The sequence below is a fragment of the Pipistrellus kuhlii genome, unplaced genomic scaffold (genome assembly GCF_014108245.1).
Source record: "Pipistrellus kuhlii isolate mPipKuh1 unplaced genomic scaffold, mPipKuh1.p scaffold_m20_p_2, whole genome shotgun sequence".
In the NCBI taxonomy this organism is placed as follows: Eukaryota; Metazoa; Chordata; class Mammalia; order Chiroptera; family Vespertilionidae; genus Pipistrellus; species Pipistrellus kuhlii.
Window position 1 is genome coordinate 92,481,336 of NW_023425515.1, and position 22,621 is coordinate 92,503,956.

General features: G+C 34.9%; 1 protein-coding gene across 10 annotated transcripts in view; it reads right to left on the reverse strand.

Annotated features, from left to right (window-relative positions):
* The window catches only part of TSC22D2 (TSC22 domain family member 2), a 67,595-nt gene that overhangs the window by 39,663 nt on the left and 5,311 nt on the right, over positions 1–22,621 (reverse strand). For 2 of the 10 annotated variants that reach the window (XR_004989732.2, XM_036448698.2), the window contains exon 2: positions 12,310–12,381. The exons of 5 other annotated variants lie outside the window; for them this stretch is intronic. Coding sequence is in view for 3 of the 5 variants with exons in the window: in XM_036448698.2 (XP_036304591.1) it covers positions 12,310–12,381 (72 nt within the window). In the remaining 2 variants the exon portion in view is untranslated. Of the gene's footprint in view, positions 1–11,070; positions 11,161–12,309; positions 12,382–12,650; positions 12,802–16,562; positions 16,623–22,621 lie in introns of those variants that run through there. 3 more of the 10 variants (XM_045584089.1, XR_006742106.1, XM_036448700.2) reach the window with 3 other exon arrangements.

The window sequence follows — 22,621 nt, forward strand, 5'->3', positions numbered from 1 at the left end:
GCTCCAAATAAAGACAGAATTTTCTAAAGCTCAATGGTTAATAGTCACCGTGAATAGAAGGAATGGAATTAGTCAGATCAACTCTTTTCCTTCCTTGTTCCCCCTTCTACTAGTGTGTGGATTTTGGGAGAGACTACCTTATTTATCTTGATACTAGAAGTCCAATGCACAAAGTTCATGCGAAGGGCGTGGCCCTTGCAACTGCAGCCTCGGCTTCATCTGGAAGGACATCAGGAAGGTCATCCGGCTGTCCAGTCTAATTAGCATATTATACTTTTACCAAGTAAGTATGTAGAAAGATGTATTTCTGGATTCCAGGACACAGGTTATATATACATCAATATTTCTGGGCCAATTATCACAATTAAAAACTTAAAAAATAAAAGATGACAGTGAGCACCTTCTGAATTGTTAAATATTTATAATGATATTCAACCTTAGAAACAATCAGGAAATGAAATGGTATAGACATGCTGGCTCTTAAGGATGTTAACCAATGATACATTTAAATTATCACATTTAAATTAATTTGTCAAATATGAAAAATATTTTAGAAGTAGTCAACTGATACCTAAACACAGAAGCTAACTTTTGGTAAGCTAACACATTTACATGCTCTAATCCAGTGTTTCCCAACCTTCTCTCATGATGAGAATCACCTGGTGGAGTTGTTAAAACACAGATTCCTGAATCCCAACTAAGAAGTGCTAAACTAGAATTTTTGGGAACATATAGGTAAAATTGTATACTTAACTAGTGCTCTAAGACAGATTTTATATACAGAGCACTAAGTTAGGTATGCAATTTTACCTATATGTTCTCAAAAATTCTAGTTTAGCACTTCTTAGTTGGGATTCAGGAATCTGTGTTTTAACAACTCCACCAGGTGATTCTCATCATGAGAGAAGGTTGGGAAACACTGCTCTAATCAATCACAAGATCTAATATAGATCCTGACTTAAGTGATTTAGAATATTAATATGTATGCATACACACATACATATCAGCTAGAACAGTGGTCGGCAAACTCATTAGTCAACAGAGCAATGATTGAAATTTCTTTTGAGAGCCGAAAACCAATTTCTGCACATGGGCCACGAAGTTTCAACTTCACTGTATGTGTGCGCACAAATATGGTATTTTGTGGAAGAGCCACACTCAAGGGGCCAAAGAGCTGCATGTGGCTCGGGAGCTGCAGTTTGGCAATCATTGAACTAGAATATTAGCCATTTCTCTCATCTTACTACTATCAACTCAAATTTTAATGAAAACAAAAGCACACAACAAGTCTCTGTTCTTTTCAAAGTCTTGATTTACTTAAAACCTATTTGGTGAAAAATAAAAACAAAATAAACACCTTACCAACTATTTCCACCTTTTTCAATTGTTTCTTCTGAAAACAATTATCATGACCTGTCAAGAGTAGGGTGTGGTAACTTATGTTAAAATTACTAAGTAGCCGAAACCGGTTTGGCTCAGTGGTAGAGCGTTGGTCTGCGGACTGAAAGGTCCCGGGTTCGATTCGGGTCAAGGGCATGTACATTGGTTGAGGGCACATCCCCAGTAGGGGGTGTGCAAGAGGCAGCTGGTTGATGTTTCTCTCTCATCGACGTTTCTAGCTCTCTATCCCTCTTTCCTCCTTTCTGTAAAAAAATCAATAAAATATATTTAAAAATAAATAAATAAATAAATAAATAAAATTACTAAGTAAAAAGGAAAGTGGTAAACATATGTGCAGAAGCATATAATAATAGATGAGCAATTAATAATTTCTCATCACCAATTCTGAAGTTCTGTCATGTGCTGAAAATAATGTCAGCATGTCAGGTGTCCCATTTTAGCTAGCAATAGCAAAGCTGAGAGAAGAAATGCTATATATAAATATGTCAATCAACCTTCAATCTTTTCTAGCCTTAATTTCTCTACCAAGCTGTAGATCTGCAGCTCCGGCGATATCCCAAGTATTTCCACCTTGACTTTCTTTTCTTTTTCTTTTTTTAATCTTTATTGTTCATATTATTACAGATATTCCTCTTCCCCCCCCACCCTCCGTTGCTCCCGTCCACCAGGTTCTTTCCCCACCCATCATTGTCCTTATTCATAAGTGCACAATTTATGTTCAGTCTCTTCCCACATCCCCCTCTCACTGTTTCCCCGAGAATCGTCAATTCACTCCCCTTCCATACCTCTGATTCTATTATATTCACCAGTTTAATATTGTTCATCAGATTTTTAAAAAAAATTTTTTTGGTTTTTAGATTCACTTGTTGATAGTTACGTATTTGTTGTTCATAGTTTTTATCTTTATTTACTTTCTCTTCTAAAAGAACCCCCTCAGCAATTCATATTATTCTGGTTTGGTGGTGATGCTTTAGCTTTTTATTGGTGAAGCTCTTTATCTGCCCTTCGATTCTGAGTGATAGCTTTGCTGGGTAGAGTATTTTTGGCTGTAGGTTCTTGCTATTCATCACCTTGAATATTTCTTGCCATTCCCATCTGGCCTGCATGGTTTCTGTTGAGAAATCAGCTGACAATCGTATAGGTGCTCCTTTATAGGTAACTACCTGCTTTGCTCTTGCTGCTTTTAATATTCTCTATTTGTCTTTTGCTCTTGGAATTTTAATTATGATTTGTCTTGGTGTGGTCCTCTTTGGATTCCTTTTGTTTGGCGTTCTGTGCGCTTCCTGGACTTGTAAGTCTAATTCTTTCACCAGGTGGGGGAAGTTTTCTGTCACTATTTCTTTCAGTATGTTTTCGATATCTTGCTCTCTCTCTTCTTCTGGGACCCCCATAATTCTGATGTTGGTTCACTTGAAGTTGTCCCAGAGTTTTCTTACATTATCTTCAACTTTCTGGATTCTCTTGCCTTCTTGCTTCTGTGGAGAGTCTTTATGTTCCAAATCTTTGATTTGATTCTTGCGATCTTCCATTCTGTTTTTAGGACTCTGTATAATATTTTTTATTTCAGACAATGTATTCTTTATTTCTTGTTGATCCCTTATTATTTCTTGTTGATCCCTTATTATTTCTAGTTGATCCCTTTTCATATCCTCATAGGTTTCATTTATTTTATCGGCCTTTTCTAGGAGATTCTTGAACAACCTTATAAGTATGGTTTTGAACTCTATATCCAGTCACTTTTTGTCCTCCATTTCTTTCGTTTGTGATCTATTTCCTTGTCTCGGCATTTTCGCAGCTTCCCTGATGGGGCGGAGTTTCAGGGTGGACCCTACAGGCTTGGCTTCCATCAGCCACGCCCGATGCGGCTTCCGAGTCTCATATTCCTCAGGGTCCTTCAGTACTCTCTGCAAGCACCTCTGAGAGTGAGGTGCCCTCGAGTTTCGCCTGCTACCAAACAGTCTAGTCTCTCCCCCAATAGGCCCGGAACTGGGGTTCAGTTCAGTTGGAAGTGGGATTGGAGGAGGCATTCAGAGCAGTCTGGAGCCCGTCTCCTTCCCACCAGGGCAATCCCGTGGTACAGCCAACAGTCCCTTCTCTGCGCGCAATGTGTGCACCTCCAGGAGCTCTGACTTTCACCACTCCCCTGGGATTCCGCCTCACAGCCCAGGCTCCCTCTGTTTGAGCCTGGGTCCCCAGGGTCTGGCCTAGAACTGGGGTTCAGCACAGTCCGGAGCTTTTATCTCCTTCCTTCTAGGGAATGCCAGCCAGGCACTCAGCCTTCCCCTCCTCTCCGTGTGTGCCATGTGTCTCCGTACCTTAGGCTTTTATAGCTCCTCCGCTCTTCCTTCTGGTTTTCTCCTTGCTTCTCGTAGAATTTCTAGTCGGTCAACTTTCCTGTAGTTCTGGGTAATGTCCATTTTATATTTTAGTTGTATTTTATTGAAATTGTTGTGTGCGGCTGCGGCTGCGGCTGGGTGTTTACCTGTGCAGCCATCTTGGATCCTCTAATCCTCTCCACCTTGACTTTCCATCAGCCCTTCAACTCATCCAAAAGTAGCTAAAAACAGAATCTCTACACTATTTTCTTCTTTTCAAACCAATTCTTCCTCTAGTGTCATAATTTCCCCATTCAATTAGGTTTGACATTAAGCAGACAAATTTGATGACTTCCCTATCATATTATATCTAATCTGTTGCAAAATTGTGTAATTCCTAACTTCTGATAACTACTCTCTTTATCTTCATTGCCTAATGCCTTCATACCTTTCTAGTATCCAATCCAAGATCTCTTCTGTTATATTCAATTATTTTATGACCAATCAAATTTAATCATCCTTATCCTTTATCAGATTAGCTTTGTACTTTCACATTGGTTCACAGTATTTTCTCTAACTGGAATGAATGCTCCCTTTTTCCCTCAGTTCTTTACCTCTTCATGACAAAATTCTACTCACCTTTCAGGTTTCAACTTAAAAAGCCACCTCCTAACGAAGAAGCCTTGAACAATTCCTCCAGCTACAATGAGGTATAAAATGCTTGAATTCTAAATGATAGTTATCACTTATAATCATATGATGATGTTTTTACCCGTTTTTTTTGTTTGTTTGTTTTTAATTTTTTCCATATTAAGACACAGCCATTGGCTTCTCAATTTGGGACCACCACTTAATTGTCTATGATATGGGATTCTTTCTGAACGGAGAATAGTTTGCTAGCCTTCCATTCCTTAAGCAAATATATACAACTTTCTAATAACATGGCCAATAATGACAAAAAATAAATAAAAAATAAATAAAGAAAGAAAGAAACTCAATTCTAATGCTTTTCTTGCCTTTTTTTCCATTTAGAATTAAGAATTAAAAAGTAACTGGCTCCTTTTCCCCCCATTGATCCTCCTCTCCTAGCCATTCCCACCCCAGTGACTGTGTCCCTTGGTTATGCTAATATGCATGCATACAAGTCCTTTGGATGTTCTCCTCCCTCCCCTACCATTTGTCTTATATTGATCTATTATTGTTCATCAAATTATGTTGATCATGCCGAAACCGGTTTGGCTCAATGGATAGAGCGTCGACTTAGGGACTGAAGGGACCTGGGTTCGATTCCGGTCAAGGGCATGTACCTTGGTTGCGGGCATATCCCCAGTAGGGGGTGTGCAAGAGGCAGCTGATGGATGACTCTCTCATCGATGTTTCCAACTCTCTATCTCTCTCCCTTCCTCTCTGTACAAAATCAATAAAATATATTAAAAATATCTATATATGTTGATCATTATATCCCACATGCGTTAGATCATGTGATATTTATCTTTTTCCAACTGGCTTATAAAAAAGGAGATATGTAAAACTTTAGACAATACAAAAAATACTTTAATCTGGATAAACATCAAAGTAAATAAAACATGCCAAAAATTTTGGCATGCAGCTAAAGCAGTGCTGAGAGGAAAAGTTATAGCATTAAACATATACATTGGCAAAAAAAAAAAAAAAAAGTAATTGATTCTAAATCTTACTCAAAATTAACATTCCTAATTAAAAGCCAGTAAGATAGCTTTATTATTTCTAGTGATGGCAAAACTATTTCCCAGGGAGGCATCCATTTTCAGAAAATTAGCTCCAGCCTGCCTGCTGAAACACCACTTGGTTGTCCAGATAGAGTATGCTAAGTAGATTGTCTAGTTAGCTTTGCATTAGACATACTATATATATATGGAAATGGAGCACAATAGGCCTGCCACCATCTTTTCCTATTTATTCTAGTTATAAAAACACTGCCTAAAATTTCATTAGCTTTTGTAGCAGGCTTGTCACTTGCTAACTAAAACTATAAATGCTGTCAACTAATACACTCTACTTATTCAACCTTCCTAAATTTGCATACAAGTTCTTTCAATTTTTCACTTTCTGTTCACACTTCAGATTATTAAATTTATAAATGCTATCATCCAGTAATAGTTATGACTTCTTGCTTTAATGTCATCTGAACATTTTATAAGCACCGTATTTTCCGGTATGGTATATAAGACGACCGGGCTTATAAGACAACCCCCTAATTTTACAGTTAAAACATAGGTTTAGGCCCATATTCACTGTATAAGACTACCCCCCACTTCCGAGGCAACACCAGTTCTTTTTTAATAGACCGCCTCTCTGACTCTGGCCAATCTGAGCAGGCTTTTTACTAGAACACAGTGTGGTCTTATACGCCGGAAAATACGGCATGTCCTTAGGTTTTCATCGAAATCAGATCTAGTACTAAAAGGTGACAAGTTATTGAAATTTTGTCCTGTAATTTTTAGTTTCTTTGATTATTATCTATTAGATATCCTTAACTAGAATAGGTAAAAATATAATCAGATAATAAATTATCTAAGTACTAGATACAAATTATTAAGGAATATATTTAAAGTGGTTATAAAACAGCTCAGATTCATATACTCAAGGGAAAGGAAAGAGAATATCTAAATACAGGTAGAAGCAGACGGGTGAAAAGCTTCTCAACTTGGTAATTCTAATTTAAATAGAGAAGAAAACAGAGGGGCTATGAAAGAACTAATATAACCACTAGTAGAGGACATTAAACCATTAACAATCTCAAACAAATTATCCACTATTTGTGATTCTTGAAAAGTATGTAGTTCAGATCTACAATTATGCTGAATCATATGGATGGTCTTAAACATAATACTGGATCAAAGGGCACAAAAAATATATAGTGAATGATTTCATTTAATTAGAAGTTTGTTTGAGGTAGGAAGTGATAGAAAGGGGTCATTAAGCTTATAATATTTTGCATCTTGATTTGGATGTTGGTTGCCCAGGTGTGTTCAGTTTGAGCTGTACAATTATGAATGGTGTACTTTTCTGATACAAATTATATTTCCATAAAATGATTTTTACAAAGACATATCACTAAGCATTCAAAATATAGATTAGATTAGCCAAGTTCCGAAACCTGAGTTTTACCATTTGGGTTAACAAGTACTGGTGGGTGTTAATAATGAATCAAAGTTACTTGGAGGATGAGTAAAACATCACAAAGAGTCTCACACAAGCAGCTTAGTTTTGATTTACTCCTAATTTCAAACATAAAATCTCATCTGAAAAGTAATAGAAAATATTGGAAGCTTTTTCTACCATAAAATACTTTAGGTTATTTAAACACAAGTTTTTCCTAATCTAATAACTTTAAAACTAGTTATAAATAATTACTATATAAAATTTAAGCAAAATCATCAAGTATCTAGTAAAAGACATACCATAAACTTCTTAGACATTAAGTTAATAACCCATGTGTACTACTCTCTATTTCTCTTAAAATATTGGTGCTATCATAAAAAAGGACAAGCTGATTCAAGGGGATGGTACAACTACCAACTATTACTCTCATCTGTTAACCACATTTATGCATTTTCTTCACTAAGGCAGAAATATTGCAAGTTGTTTATCAATTAGGTTAAATCCTTACAAGCTACCTGATTTCCTATTTAATCTACCTAAGCTAATGTTTCTTCCCTCTAGTACTTTCTATCTTACTGACCTGATATTTACAAGAGAATAAAATTGTTATAAATTCTTACTCAAGTCTTTGCATTCGAAAGACTCACAATTAGCGCCTGCTCCTTAGTGGTCATTTAAAAAAATAATTCTATTGATTTAACAAAGCAATGCCAATATTTAAATTTGGATACCCTTCTTTAAAGCAGGAAAATAGGAAGTCAAAATTTAAAGCTACTATAATGAAATGTTAATAGGCTAAGCCTGTGGTTGGCAAATTGAGGCTCTTAGGCCCCTTGAGTATGGCTCTCCACAAAATACCATGGCCTGGGTGAGTCTATTTTGAAGAAGTGGCATTAGAAGAAGTTTAAGTTTAAAAAATTTGGCTCTCAAAAGAAATTTCAATTGTTGTACTGTTGATATTTATCTCTGTTGACTAAATGAGTTTGCCGACCACTGGGCTAAGCTTTCACTAAAAATAAACCTGTTCATGGTAAAATAATCCCCACAAAGCTAACTATGGAAGTTACATTATTCATTTTAATAAATAGTCTCCCCCCCTCTCCCCCCCCCCCCCCCCCACACACACACAAACACACAAAATAGTCCACACAAACATTTGGGCTTCCTAAGAAAGGCCTGTTCTATTTTTGACATATCAGTATCTACTGTCCTTATACACATTTAGTGACAGTTTCAGATGAATGATTCTCTGAGGACTTGCAAATGACAAATGGGGAGGCAGAAAACAATGATGGCACCTACAATAAAAGGGAAAGACAGCTGATCCTCACAGTCAATTGGCCTGGAGGTCAGTTCCTCTCAGGGATACCAACAACAATCAAGACTTAACTACAATAAGGCTGTACACACAGTCCACAAAGGGGTGCACCAAGAGTGTCCACCTCAGGTAACTGGGAGGCTGACCCACTGAACCATATAGGACACCTTAACACACAAAGCCACCCTACCAATTCAGGGAAGCTGCGAAAATGCCGACACAAGGAAACAGATCACAAACAAAAGAAATGAGGGACAAAAAGAGACTGGATATAGAGTTCAAAACCACGCTTATAAGGTTTTTCAAGAGTTTCCTAGAAAAGGCCGATAAAATAAATGAGACCTATGAGGATATGAAAAGGGATCAACTAAAAATAAAGAATACATTGTCTGAAATAAAAAATTATTATACAGAGTCCTAAAAACAGAATGGAAGATTGCAAGAATCAAGTCAAAGATTGGAACACAAAGAGCCAGAGGATACTCCTCCGTAGAAGCAAGAAGACAAGAGAATCCAGAAAGTTGAAGATAATGTAAGAAACCTCTGTCACAACTTCAAGCGAACCAACATCAGAATTATGGGAGTCCCAGAAGAAGAGAGAGAGCAAGATACTGAAAACATACTGGGAGAAATAGTGACAGAAAACTTCCCCCACCTGATGAAAGAATTAGACTTACAAGTCCAGGAAGCGCACAGAACCCCAAACAAAAGGAATCCAAAGAGGACCACACCAAGACAAATCATAATTAAAATTCCAAGAGCAAAAAACAAATAGAGAATATTAAAAGCAGCAAGAGAAAAGCAGGTAGTTACCTATAAAGGAGCACCTATACGATTGTCAGCTGATTTCTCAACAGAAACCATGCAGGCCAGATGGGAATGGCAAGAAATATTCAAGGTGATGAATAGCAAGAACCTACAGCCAAAAATACTCTACCCAGCAAAGCTATCACTCAGAATCGAAGGCCAGATAAAGAGCTTCACAAATTAAAAAAAAGCTAAAGGAGCTCATCATCAAACCAGAATTATATGAACTGCTGAAGCAGGTTCTTTAAGAAGAGAAAGAAAATAAAGATAAAAATTATGAATAGCCAAAAGATAGATATAGAGACAGTAAAGCAACAAGCAGACTGTCAAATTCCAGCGGGGAGGGTAGGGAGATCTGGGGGAGATAAGAGATCAACGGAAGGACTTGTATGCATGCATATAAGGAAAACCAATGGATGAAAAACTCTGGGGAGGGAGGGCATGTATGGGAGTGAAGGGGGAGGCAATGGAATGATTTATACACATATAATACCTTAATAAAAAAAATTATGAACAACAAATATGTAACTATTAACAAGTGAATCTAAATACCAAGGGAATTAAAAAAATCTGATGAACAATATTAACTGGTGAATATAATAGAATCAGAGGTATGGAAGGGGAGTGAACTGATAATTCTCGGGGAAAAGAGAAGTGGGGGTGCGGGAAGAGACTGAACATAAACTGTGCACCTATAGATGAGGTCAATGGGGGGTGTGGAAAAGGCAGAGGGTGGGGTGGAAACCTGGTGAAGGGGAGCAATGGAGGGGGGAAAAATGAGGAACATTTGTAATAATATGAACAATAAAGATTTAAATAAATAAATAGCAGAAGCAGACTGGTGAAAAGCTTCTCAACTTGGTAATTCTAATTAAAATAGAGAAGAAAACAGAGGGACTATGAGAGAACTCTAAGTCAATGTGAGAAAGGTAAATTAGTTACTTATATTTTGATTAATAGATACTCCATGAAAAGAATCCTAGAAAAAGATCTCAGTCTTTGACATAGGCAAAACCAGGGTTCTTCCGATTTCTAGGGCAGGCTTAATGAAAACTGGCACAGGGCTTAAAAGCTACCGAAAATGATTTCCAAGACTTCATAAATAGGAGACTTAAATAGGCAAATTTATACCTCAAAGCATGTAGAAGATGTAAAGGATTTATAGTTCCTTAAAAGTTATTAAGTACTGAATGATTCTATTACATACTTACTTGCCAAATTAGTTGTAAATTTTTTTTAAAATTAATAGTAGTAAAAATGAATAAGACAATTTAGTGAGATCTAATACAAATGAGATTAGGAAAAGTTATAAAATTATACTTTTAAAAGCTTAACACAGACAAATCTTCAATCCCTGTCTGCAATGAAAAATAATAAATAGTCCCACAGTACTTTTTTAGCTAATTCAAAAGTCTAGATATCTGCCAAGTGAAGTGGTAGATGTTTTGGAACTAATAAAGCTAGATGCTACTACTCTTCTCAATTGAAAATTTAATAAGCTGGTTAAAAGTTAAAAGGAAGCCACTGATCAGTTTCTACCAGGTCAGGCCTGTAGCCTCAGTACCAACAAGCCAATTTACATTGAATACAGCTGATCTAGAATATAAATTCTAATTATGTTTTGGCTTTAACATACTATAGACAACAATCTGTTAATTTCGTTGGCTCTGGACAACAGGCTCCAAGGAAAAGAGAATATATTTCAACCCATAAGGAACTACAGATATAGTAACTTGCCTCATTTCTGATACCTTAAATGTTTCTGGTATCTAAAACCAAAACAAAATAGGTAAAGAGCATTTAGGCATAAAAACAAATGAGGAGCAGGCAATTTCTATGGTTGTTTTATAATGAAACAAAAGCAATCTTTTAATATTAAATACAAATTATATTTTTAAAAAGGTAAAACCTTTCTACATTGATTTGATGAAAGTAGTTATCTTACATATTGATGTCATGGCAGCTCACAAAAGTTAACTATTTGAAATAAATTATACATGTGAAAACTATTCTTACATTTCTATATCGAGTGCTATTCTTCCTTTTTCTAAGGGAAAAGTATAAAATATACACCAAAGTACTCACCCTGGCTGGCTACATCTGGCAAGCCATTTGAATGATTAAACCTTCATGCTTGTTTCATGCCATAATTTACATTTATGCCTTAATTTATTGTTATAGTGGAACAATTTTACTTATTGATTTTAGCTGAACAATTTAAAAAATGAATTTATAAACATGGTAAATTTTAAAATGTCTTATTCTACAATTAACTATTTTAAAAACATTTTTAGTAAAGTAAGGAACACATCACAAAAAAGACTTGTTAGAAAATTCCTTTCAAGTGACACACAAAGCAAATCAAGCCAAAGAATTAGAAGACTGGTACCATTTCTAGGCAATGTAGACCATGTCTTAACATGTTAAGCATGACATGCACTTAGCAATACTCTTTCCAAACGAAAGAGATGGAGTTGAGTCCATGAGTATTATCTCAACTATGCCAGAGGACACAAATGCGTTGCCAGGCAGAGTTAAAAGAACTTTACAAAGCTTTGTGAGAATTTAAAAAACATTATTTGAGCTCAACTTCTATTAATTAGACACAGAATGATGGAGTGCTAATAAACATTTAGCAAAATAACTCAACAGAGCATATACTACTTAAAATGTGTATTATGCAGAAAGATAAACCAAAGTATTTTTTTTAACCATAAATGAATTCGACTTCATTTAATATTTTTAAAAGTTAAAAGTAATAAAATGTACACATTTCTGTGAGAAAACAAACCATTTTTGGGGTTTATAAAACAGTGATGCAGATCTAATGAATTCTAGCAAACAAGTTTGATGGTAAAGTTTCTCGCCAAGAGTTAAACAATGACTACTACTTTGATTCCTTGGTTTTGTCCCTCCTCCAATTTCTTAATATAAAATAACATTTTGCTTTGAGTCACTAAGGCTTTTACAGAGAAATAAAAGTAGCACAAAATTAAAATGACTGTAGGCACTTTATTTTATAGAATATATTTTAACATTAAAATAACACAAGGGTTAGTAAATATTTCATATAATAAAATCCAACAGAATATGTAAATCCTTGCAAAAATAAATATAATTAAAAGTTTAGTAAGAAGAAATGTTTATAGCCTATATAAAATATAGACTGTCCTTTTGGTTTATTTTGCTGCTTTTCCCCATGCTAAACACGAGTGCCCCTCTAAAATAAGAAAGATCAGTTTTAGTGATGAGAAACCAGTACAGTGCAAAGCAATTCATGCATACACCTTTGCATGTACACATTCCATACGTGAGTATTCATACCTATCCCAGAGGTTCTTTGATTCCTGAAACGTGTTCAAATGGAACGCTTGGTAGAAAGCAGTTGAAGGATTCCTGTGAGATCCAAGAATTTGAGATGAGGTTGAGAAAATATAGTAAATTCACTACTTAAAAAAAAAAAAAAAAAGATGGAAGATTTCAGATTTTTAATACAGTGTAACAGCTTCAAGAAAGAGAGAGAGAGGGAGAGTGAGAGCCATAATAAGGTTGCTTAAAAGCATTCTGAGCTCAAGCTGGTTTGGATCAATGGACTAAGAGTGTCGCCTGTGAACTGAAGGATCCCAGGCTCGATTCCGGTCAATATCACATCACGGGTTGCAGGATCAATGATTCTCTCTCATCATTGATGTTTCTATCACTCGCTCCTTCTCCCTTCCTCTCTAAAAATCAATAAATTAAAAAAAAAAAAGCATTCTGAATAAAATTAAAACTGCACAAAAATCCAGCAGACCCTGACAACTTGGGATCACAGTTCTAAAAGAAAAGGGTAATAAAAATCAAATCAAATATTAGCTAGTATTCAATTATGTTTGTGGATACACCTTTATATATAATATACATGAATGTGACCAGTTCATTGCCTAATCAACACTACCCTTTGTTAGATACTTTCATAAATCCCTATGTGTTTAGCAGTTTAATAAAGCTGTTGTGAGGGACATGTAAAATAAGTTGTACCTTCATAATAAAAAATTCTTCATAGGATCTATTTGATATTGTTTGATGATGAACAATGAGTCCTTTTCCAAATTAACAAAATGTTCACCTTCAGAGTCTATTTATTTATGTGTGGTTCTCAGGTAGGGCAAAAAATGGTGAATTGTATGGAAGCTTTCTAACTTCTAGTATTAGTAGTATGCCCCTTTAAGGTGTAATAATTTGTACTACATCTTAATTACCTTCCATCTCTACTATTCCCCAGGGACATTTTCCCTAGGGCTATTAACTATAGAATCTTAACTAATGGGTTCATCTGGGCAAGCTCCCAGTAACATGATCTACCTCACATCTCAGTAATGGCTTTTCAGGAGACTAAACTCTATTTTTATTTTTTTATTTTTATTGATTTCAGAGAAGAAGGGAGAGGGAGAGAGGGAGATCGAAATACAGTGAGAAGAATCATTGATTGGCTGCTTCCTGCATGCCCCACACTGGGAATCAAGCCCACAAGCCAGGAATGTGCACTGACCAGGAATCAAACCGTGACCTCCTGGTTCATAGGTAGGTACTCAACCACTGAGCCAGGGCAGCCTGGCAGGAGACTAAACTTCTGACAAACCTGCTTTTACAGTTCCCCTCCAGTTCAGCATATTTCTAAAGTCTCTCCAACTCCCAACTTTAGGGAACTAACAAAAACTTGAGATATCACGTCCAAAATTCTTGATTCATGCTTTAGCAGAATAACAGCAGCACACACTAAGAATATGAGTGATTATATACTCAACACTAACTATTCTATATTTATTAATTCAATTCTACAACAGCCCTAAGAGTAGGTACTATTACTATTCCCATCTCACAGATAAGAAAACTGGGTCAGATAGAAGTAACTTGCCTTATGTCACAGAGTTAGTTAGGTGGCAATCTGGTCCCAGAGTTTATACTCTTAAATCACTATGCTAAATATATAGCAGAGTTAAATTTTAACTTCTCTATGTCCGTCTATCAATTAAATAATGCAGAGTGATTCATATGTAAAGACTATATGGAAAGCTCCTAGTGGATAGTTAATGCTTCATAAATGACAGCTATTATTTTATCATAAAAATGAGGTTCAGATACAATATGACATTTCTGAGACCCTTAAGACTTAAGAGAGACTTAAGAGAGTCTCTGCAGTATTAGAATAAAAAAACTATTTCCAAGTTCTATAAGAATAGCAACTAAATATCAATGACCATCAAACAAAATAATAAAATTCCATGACTTCAAAAATCAGATTAAGACCCACTGTGTTATCTACTGAGTTAAAAAGAAAACACACAAAAAAAACATTTTTAAAAGGCATTTAAAAATTTTAAACGGTAGGGTACTTCTTAAGGTGATCCAAAACTAGGAAAGGTAGACACACAGCAGATGCCAAAATGTCACCAAAGCAACTATTTGATTAATTAGGAGTCTTCAGTATGTGCACTTCTTTTTGCTTGTCCTACTTCAACTCCTTTCTATTCTTTTAACCTTTTATTTTTCCTTTGACTAGTGCTAAGGCAATCAAAGGCACTGATTAGATAGCAAGAAAGGATTAAGAGGCTGCTAACTGCTAACTATTGTTTATTTAACAGCTTGTATCCTCTCAAGATATATTTGTCAGATCTCTTTTTTCCACTGTACTTAGAATTGGTCTGCCAAATTAAATGAAAGACAACTAAACCAACTGGAAACTCAATTTGGCTTTTTTACAAGGCTTACCCAGGACCACATGGGAATAAGTATGCTATTCATACAGGTTAGTTAAGAGACCTTGGGTTTAAAATAAACAGATTGACTTAAAAAAAAAAAAAAAGGAAAGTAGTAAATACAAAAGAGTAACAGAGTAAACTTGGAAGTTATTCTGAAAGTCTGAAATTTAAAAATCATTAAAGAGTATTTACAATATATTTATAAGGATAGCATTCTTTAAAAGAAATTCAGATCTTGACTTTGGAAAAACATACATATATTTAATTTGAATAAAATTCATATGCCAAATAAATTGGTTTTAAATAGTCATATTTAAGTTATGAAATTCTAGTATTTTTACAGCATAAACTAATAATAAAATGTACTCAAAGTCAAATGTAGAAGTGAAAAAAGAAGTTATCTTCATTAGTCATATATCTTGGGGTGAGAAAAGAACCTGTGAAATAAATACTATAATTCAGGGGTGGGGAATGTCTGGCGAGGGCCGTGTAAGACCCAAGAAATAATTTGGTCTGGTCCTGTCAAGGCATTAGGGGTGAGTTAATTAAATTGTTGACCAAATATAGCAAGCTATTTAAAAAAAATAATAATTCTTTATCGTTGGAAGTATTAAATCTCAAACTCCTGCCCCCAACCCCCATTAACCCTTGCCAGTTTGCTAGCAGGCTATTTTTTTAAATATATATTTTATTGATTTTTTACAGAGAGGAAAAGAAAGAGAGAGAGAGTTAGAAACATCGATGAGAGAGAATCATCGATCAGCTGCCTCTTGCACACCCGCTCCTGGGAATGTGCCCGCAATCAAGGTACATGCCCTTGACCGGAATCAAACCCAGGACCTTTCAGTCCACAGGCCAACGCTCTATCCACTGAGCCAACCCGGGTTCGGCAAATTTATATATTTTAATATACTTTATTGATTTTTTACGGAGAGGAAGAGAGAGGGACAGGGAGCCAGAAACATCGATGAGAGAGAAACATCAATCAGCTGCCTGCTGCACACCCGCCTCTGGGGATGTGCCCGCAACCAAGGCACCTGTCCCTGACCGGAATGGAACCCGGGACCCCTCAGTCCGCAGGCCGATGCTCCATCCACTGAGCCAAACCAGCTTCGGTCAGGCTAATTTTTTAAGGTAATAATTTTGTATGGCCTGTGAATAATGTTATAAATACCCAAGTGGCAATTGGCAAAAAAAAGTTCCCCACCCCTACTATAAATGAACCTAAATGTCAGAACTAATACTAAGGTTGCTAAAGTTTGCAGTTAATCACTTCCTACATATATTCAAAATGAAGGAATTATATGAAGTCATACAATCTATGTACTACAGAAAAACTCAGTATATTCCAAGGATAAAGACAGTAGTATAAGATATGAAATTTTGGGTTTGTGGAATACTTCAGCTGGGGTGTTACCCATTAACTGAGGGATTTTTAGCAAATTTAACAAGAATTAGTCTCAAAACATTAACAGGCATAGGTTAAAGGAGTCAAGTCTGTGAAACCTAGCTGACCAAGAATTTCAAAAGAGCCATTTGTAAATACAGATAGGCCTGATCATTTTCAAAACCAATGAACATATTCTTTTCTCTCACTTTATATACTAAATAGTCTGTCGTGTTAATTTTCAAGGACACAAAAGTAATAGATCAGAGAAAGTAATAGATCAAAAAGTTGACTCAAATGTGACATTTGTCTACTTGCTTTACTAAAGTACTACCTTTGTAGGGTTAACTAACTATAACAGACAGAAAAAAACAAACAAACATACATATATACTATACCTCAAAACTAAGCTACAAAACTTCTAGAAGTTTAAAGGATGAAGTACACACATGAGCCCAGAACTCAGCAAATTTCTTCTTCTCTAGGTCAAAACTCAACTTTAGAGATTTCTAAATAAAAACCAGGGAAATACAATAAGCAGAAGAATAGCAAGGGCCACTTCCAACATTATCTATTATCTAGGGATTTTAAATGATTAAATATGTACTTTAGGTAAAAAGTAACAATACAACAGATCAGTGGCTATAGTAAGTTTTTCCTTCCTCATTACAGCCAGCAAAGCAATAATAATAATAATAATAAACTAACTCTGGGAATATCCAAGAGTCTTTGAGTCAGAAGGCCTGAGTCTGAATCTATGCTTTGTCACTTAATATCTATGAAACTCAAATCCTCAGAGCCTCAGTTTCTTTAATTCATAAAAAAGGGGTAGAAACACTTTGGAGTTGCTTAACAGATCAAATCAGATTACATATACATAGAGCCTAAAACAACCTTGGTTTGTGTTTAATATAGAGTTAGTTTCCAAGGCATACTGTATTAAAATATTTTTTGGTAGACTATCTTAACATATATCAAAATATTTAATCATTTTAAGGTAATATTTAGGCAAACAAACTACTTAAAGTAAACAGAATACTTAAGCTAGAACTAGGTATACTGAGCTATTTAGTACTTTCCAATGAATGAGAATCCTGATTTGGAGCTTCCCTAGGATTTCCTTATACTAGTACACAATTTTATCATAAGATTTTAATTAAAAATAGAATACTCACTGAAAAGTGTTCTGCAATGGGTTCAATATATACATACTACTTTAATTATAAACACTTCAAGGAACATCTTCAACAGCAACCATAGTCATGATAAAAATCTCAATTTTTTACCATGACATTTTAGCCCATCACTCTGGTTCTTGTCAAATTAATCGCATCATTTCCCAAATCTGACATAGTCTCACTCTTCCACACTATTATACAAACTGCCTTCTCCCTCTACTTGGAAAATCCCTTTTTTTCTTTTTCAATCAGTGGCCTAATATGAATGAGCCTTTTAAGATTCAGTTCAAGAGTTAGCTTCAGAAGAATGCACAGGTAATAATGGGTTGCTTCTGAAAGCAGAAACTGGGTAGCTAGAGGAAAGAGATGTCAGAGACGCTTTTAATTTTTACTCTTCTACATTTTGACTTTTAAACTGTATAAATATATTTATTACCTATGCAGAGGGTAAATTAAACTGTAAGTCAGTTTAATTACATCCTCCCTACCCCAAAATGACATATGGATATCCTAAATTGTTTCCATCAGCACCTTATATTTACTAATTATTTTCAGACAGCTTGCGATCTTTAAGGACAGAATGGTCCTATCTCTGTATCCCAGTACTCAGACTCAGAGAGCACAAAGGTAATTGAATGATGTATCATTGCTTTAAATGTTTCTTGGAAATCCAACCTACTTACTATTTGTAAACTTCATTTAAAAAAAAAATCTTTTAAGTCTTACCCAAGGATATTTATTTATTGATTTTTAGCTACACAAGGATATTTATTTATTGATTTTTAGAGAGAAAGGAAGGGAGAAAAACATTGATGTGAGAAACATCTATTGGCTGCCTCCCGTACACTCTCTCACCAGGGATCAATGCCCTGACTGGGAATTGAACTCGAGACCCTTTCTTAAGGACAACATTTCAATCAAGTGAGCCACACCACCCAGGGCTGTAAACATCATTTTTCGGTCAAACAATAATCAGGTGGTAGGGAAAGAGTTTGACGAGGGGCAGGCTTAAGTAGGCAGCTCTATTATGAAATATGTCTAAATATATGAACTCATAATAGGGATCTTAAAAAACTTGACCAAGTTTCAAATTCTAATTTTACAAATGAGGAAAACTGAGAGACATTAATGACCTGACCAAAGAAACGAGCTAAGTGGTAGAAGAGCCAGTATTACAACAGAATTTGCCATACTTCTGGCCTAAAACAATAGCTCTTCTTCTGATTACATCCATACCATGCATGCAATTACACTTTCAGATAAAACAGAAGACTCTTGGTATGATTTGTAGCATGTAAGAGGTGATCTGGGAGGGCAGTTAGGACACTGAAATACTGACATTTCTATGATGTATGCTTGCCATGCATACTGCCTTATGTTATAACGGATTGTTCACAAATTGCATAAGTTATTTAATTTTCTCAAACTCTCAAAGGAAGAAACAAGAAGCTTAGAGGACTAAATAAATAGCTCAAGGACAGATGTCTCAGGTATGAAGAAAGTTGGATTTTGTCCCAGGCATATCCGACTCCAAAATCTGTAATTGTCAGTCATATAACATGCTAATGCTATAATTAAGCACACCATTGATTTTCTTTGAACAACAGCTCTCCTTTTTGGTTTTGTTTTCAAAATCCAGGTAGACCATATACCAAGCGAAGATTTGTTTTGGTTTACCTTACAAAACCATTAAGTAAAACTAAAAACTAAATTCTAATTCTACTTCAGAAACTAGTTTAAACAAAGTTTAATTTAAACTTTGTTTTGGGTATCCCTCATTCACAAATTAAATAATTAACTTGTGTGATAACGAAGATAGCCTAAAATATTAAAAAAAACATTTAAGATACACCAACAGCATTTATAATAATCAGTTTCTCTTGTAGACATCAATAATTCTTTAGTCAAATTTTAGCAAGTTTATGGGAAAAGAGGCTTTACGCAACTTAACATTCAAACTTACCTGTCTTGTCTGCTCTGATTGGTATGTTAGCAAGGCATTTACTAATAATCTGTATACTAGATGAACTTATTAAAATTAACTCAATGACCTGCAGAACTGTCACATAACCATCATATGTAAATGTACTACTTAATAGAAGAGAGTTCATTTTTAAAAACAGATGTTAGCTTGAGTACAAGAAAACTAAAAACTTGTATCTGATTTTGGACATTAAATTTGAAAGGTAAATAATCCAAGTGTACAGGTGAAATTTAATTCACCTGTCTTAGAAGTAGAAATTATACACATACCTTTTACAGGTAAAGCAATCAATATATCTTTAACATTATCAGTCAAATTTAAAGTGTATACATTAACATATACATTAACATATAGACATGTTAATGTCAGGTAATGATACAAATTGGTTACTATTGCTAAATCTTTATGAAAGAGTCCCAATATTTGTCTTAAGAATTAAGATTAAGAATATCATAAATAGGAGTGGATCCAGAAACATGGAAGCATGGAACAGAGTGTGGAATCTCAGAGGGAAGGAGAGTGGGAGGTAATTAACCCAAGACCTTGTACGCATATATGCATGAACACAGACAATAGGGTGCTGAAGGCCTAGGAGAATGGGGGGTGGGAGGGGACTGGAGAGGGTCAATGGGGGAAAAATAATATAATAAATATTGAGTAATTTGGTATGTTCAAGAATGCTGTGGAAAGATCTAAATTATAACAATTCAATTATGCATATTCTTTGTGGATGTAGTAATTCATATTATACCATCTAATCGTAAGTCCACTGGTTTAGTATTTAAAACAAACAAACTTGAATGAATTATTCTAATTCAAGAATTGTGTTACATATACTCTGTCAATTATAAAGATTTCTTATTAAAAATCTGCTCTTCCCATTAATAGGAAATGACTTAGGATACATATTCATTCAGGCTACATTTAACCAGACCTGTTTATTTAAAGCTTCTCTTCCTCATACTCAAGAATAATGCAATTAAGAAAAACAATTTCTGTTTAGAAAAGGAAATACATACTGGTTAAACTATTAGAAGAAGTAATTAGACCATGGTTCCTCACTAGTAACAAGTGCTCTTATTACTTCTGAGATCACATTTCTTGTCATTTCACTATATTTTCTGTCTTGGTTATCTGCCATCCCTTTCTATCCTCACATCCACCGCCACCCGCCCCCCCCCCCCCCCCCAATTTTCCTATTTTAGGAAAGAAAAGTCAAGATCTTTTAATACTTCCCTAGCAAACAATCCTCAGGAAAGAGATTCATTTTGGTTTCTTTATCATCTAATAGGTGGGGCTGCTCTTTGCTGCTGGAGGGCACTAGAGAGAGTATGACTGCTTCCAATCTCCTTTGGTATGGAGAAAGACTAAACACCACTCCAAATTGGCAAGTACCAGATCCATAAATCCAGTATTATGTTTTACTATTTCCAAATTAGTGATATCAAAACATTGGTATTAAAATTTATTCTCAGGAATAAGAGAACATATATACCCCACTTCCAGAACTATAAAAAGTTCAAGATCCACTCCTTCCCCTGCAAGGAAAAAACAGGGGTAACTAAAATAGTTACTTCGAGTATGTCTTATCCTCACACATACAAGCCCATGTTTTCTAAAGAGTTAATGTTCTGCCTATATGATTTAGTCTAAACTTTTAAACAATGTATGTGTCTCTGAATTTAAAAGGCCACATTCCTACTCATACAACTCTTGGTTTTGTGATCATCAGCCTTTCTGGAAATCAATGATAATTTCCTTAATTTTAGTCATCAACATGGCACTCTGATGAGTGTGCATCAACATCAGTTCTTAGTAAATAATGTGTCACTCAAACACATGATTTTATACTAGGATTACAAAATCCTTGGTAAGAGTACTTAGATAAGTATAGATGGCATCTACTGTGTGATTTAAATATTAACTATAAAGCTGGAAGGGCAAAATTACCTCCACAATTCAATATAAAGAAAAATAAACTCTATCTATTGAGTTATAGTGCTGCCTCCTGATATACATTTACATATATATGTCTAGAACTGTACTAACAAAATTTCTATTTATAGCACATACCAGGACACATCACTAACCAATTACAAAATTACTAGTAAGGTATTACAAAAAATTTATAATACCTTACCAGTAATAACAAACACAAAACCATGAACAAAATATAGATATTTGCCACTAAGAGATCCTTACAATCATGTTTTGTTTTGTGTTTTTAAATAAATATGTAGAAGTTAATTGGAAGCATATACAAACTCCATCTGGGCAGGGGTATCCCCAAAGGGGAACCCCTGGGGAGGAGTCCCAAATGGGAAAAGCCTGCTCTCTCTCTCTAATAGGAAAATTAATCTAAAAAAATTTTTGTGTCCCTTTGTCTCTGGTTTATAGATTCTGCAGTTCTTTGTCTGAACCTGACCCCTTCTAATACCCTTCCTTGATTTAGGACTTACAATCATGTTTTCAACAGTATTTTGATTGCAGTTGACAGTTCACAATTGCAGCCATTCATGAGTTCCTGGAATGTGACTTACAGAGTTCACATTGGTCAGCTATCTATGGAAAATTATCTGAACTGCATTCGTTTTCAAAAAAAGGCCAGTAATATTTTGTATCTCACCCACTTATCAAAAAGGAGCCTGTTAAGTATATAGGTAGTTTATACAAATTTTATAACGTTCACTGTAAAAATGGCTACACATTTTTCTATATTTTCAACCACCATTATAGACTCCACTTTATACAAAATCAATTTAGTGCATCTCAACAAATGATCATTTGCCTAATGAGAAAAGCTAACATAATAGATTAACTTTATGGTGATAAATAATATATGGCCCAAGGGCAACTTTAACCAAGAACTTTATATTTTCTTACTTTGTATAAACACACATCAGCCTTTTTAAAGGCATGATAATATTATGATGTAATAATATAAGGTCTTTTCTGATTTGTTAAAATAGTCTCAAAATGAGCCAATATGGAGAGCCTTGTATTAGTAATGGAACCAAAATGACAACAAAAAGTTTTCAATATATCAATCAAAATCACCTCAATCATTTTTGTTAATCTTGCATTTTCCTTTCTTTTCTCAACATGTTTTTAAAGCAAACACCTTACTTTACAAATATTTTCGTAAGATCTAAAATTTGTTTCAACCTATTCATAAAATTTAAGTCATAATTACTCAAGACTTCTCACTCCATTTTATTTTACATTTGAATGACTGTAAATAAAATTGTATGTAACCTATGTAGTTTTATTAATCAGTCACCCCAATAAATTCAAAACAACTTTTTAAAAACTGTATGCAGATTTTAATTTAGTAAGGCAACCCAAA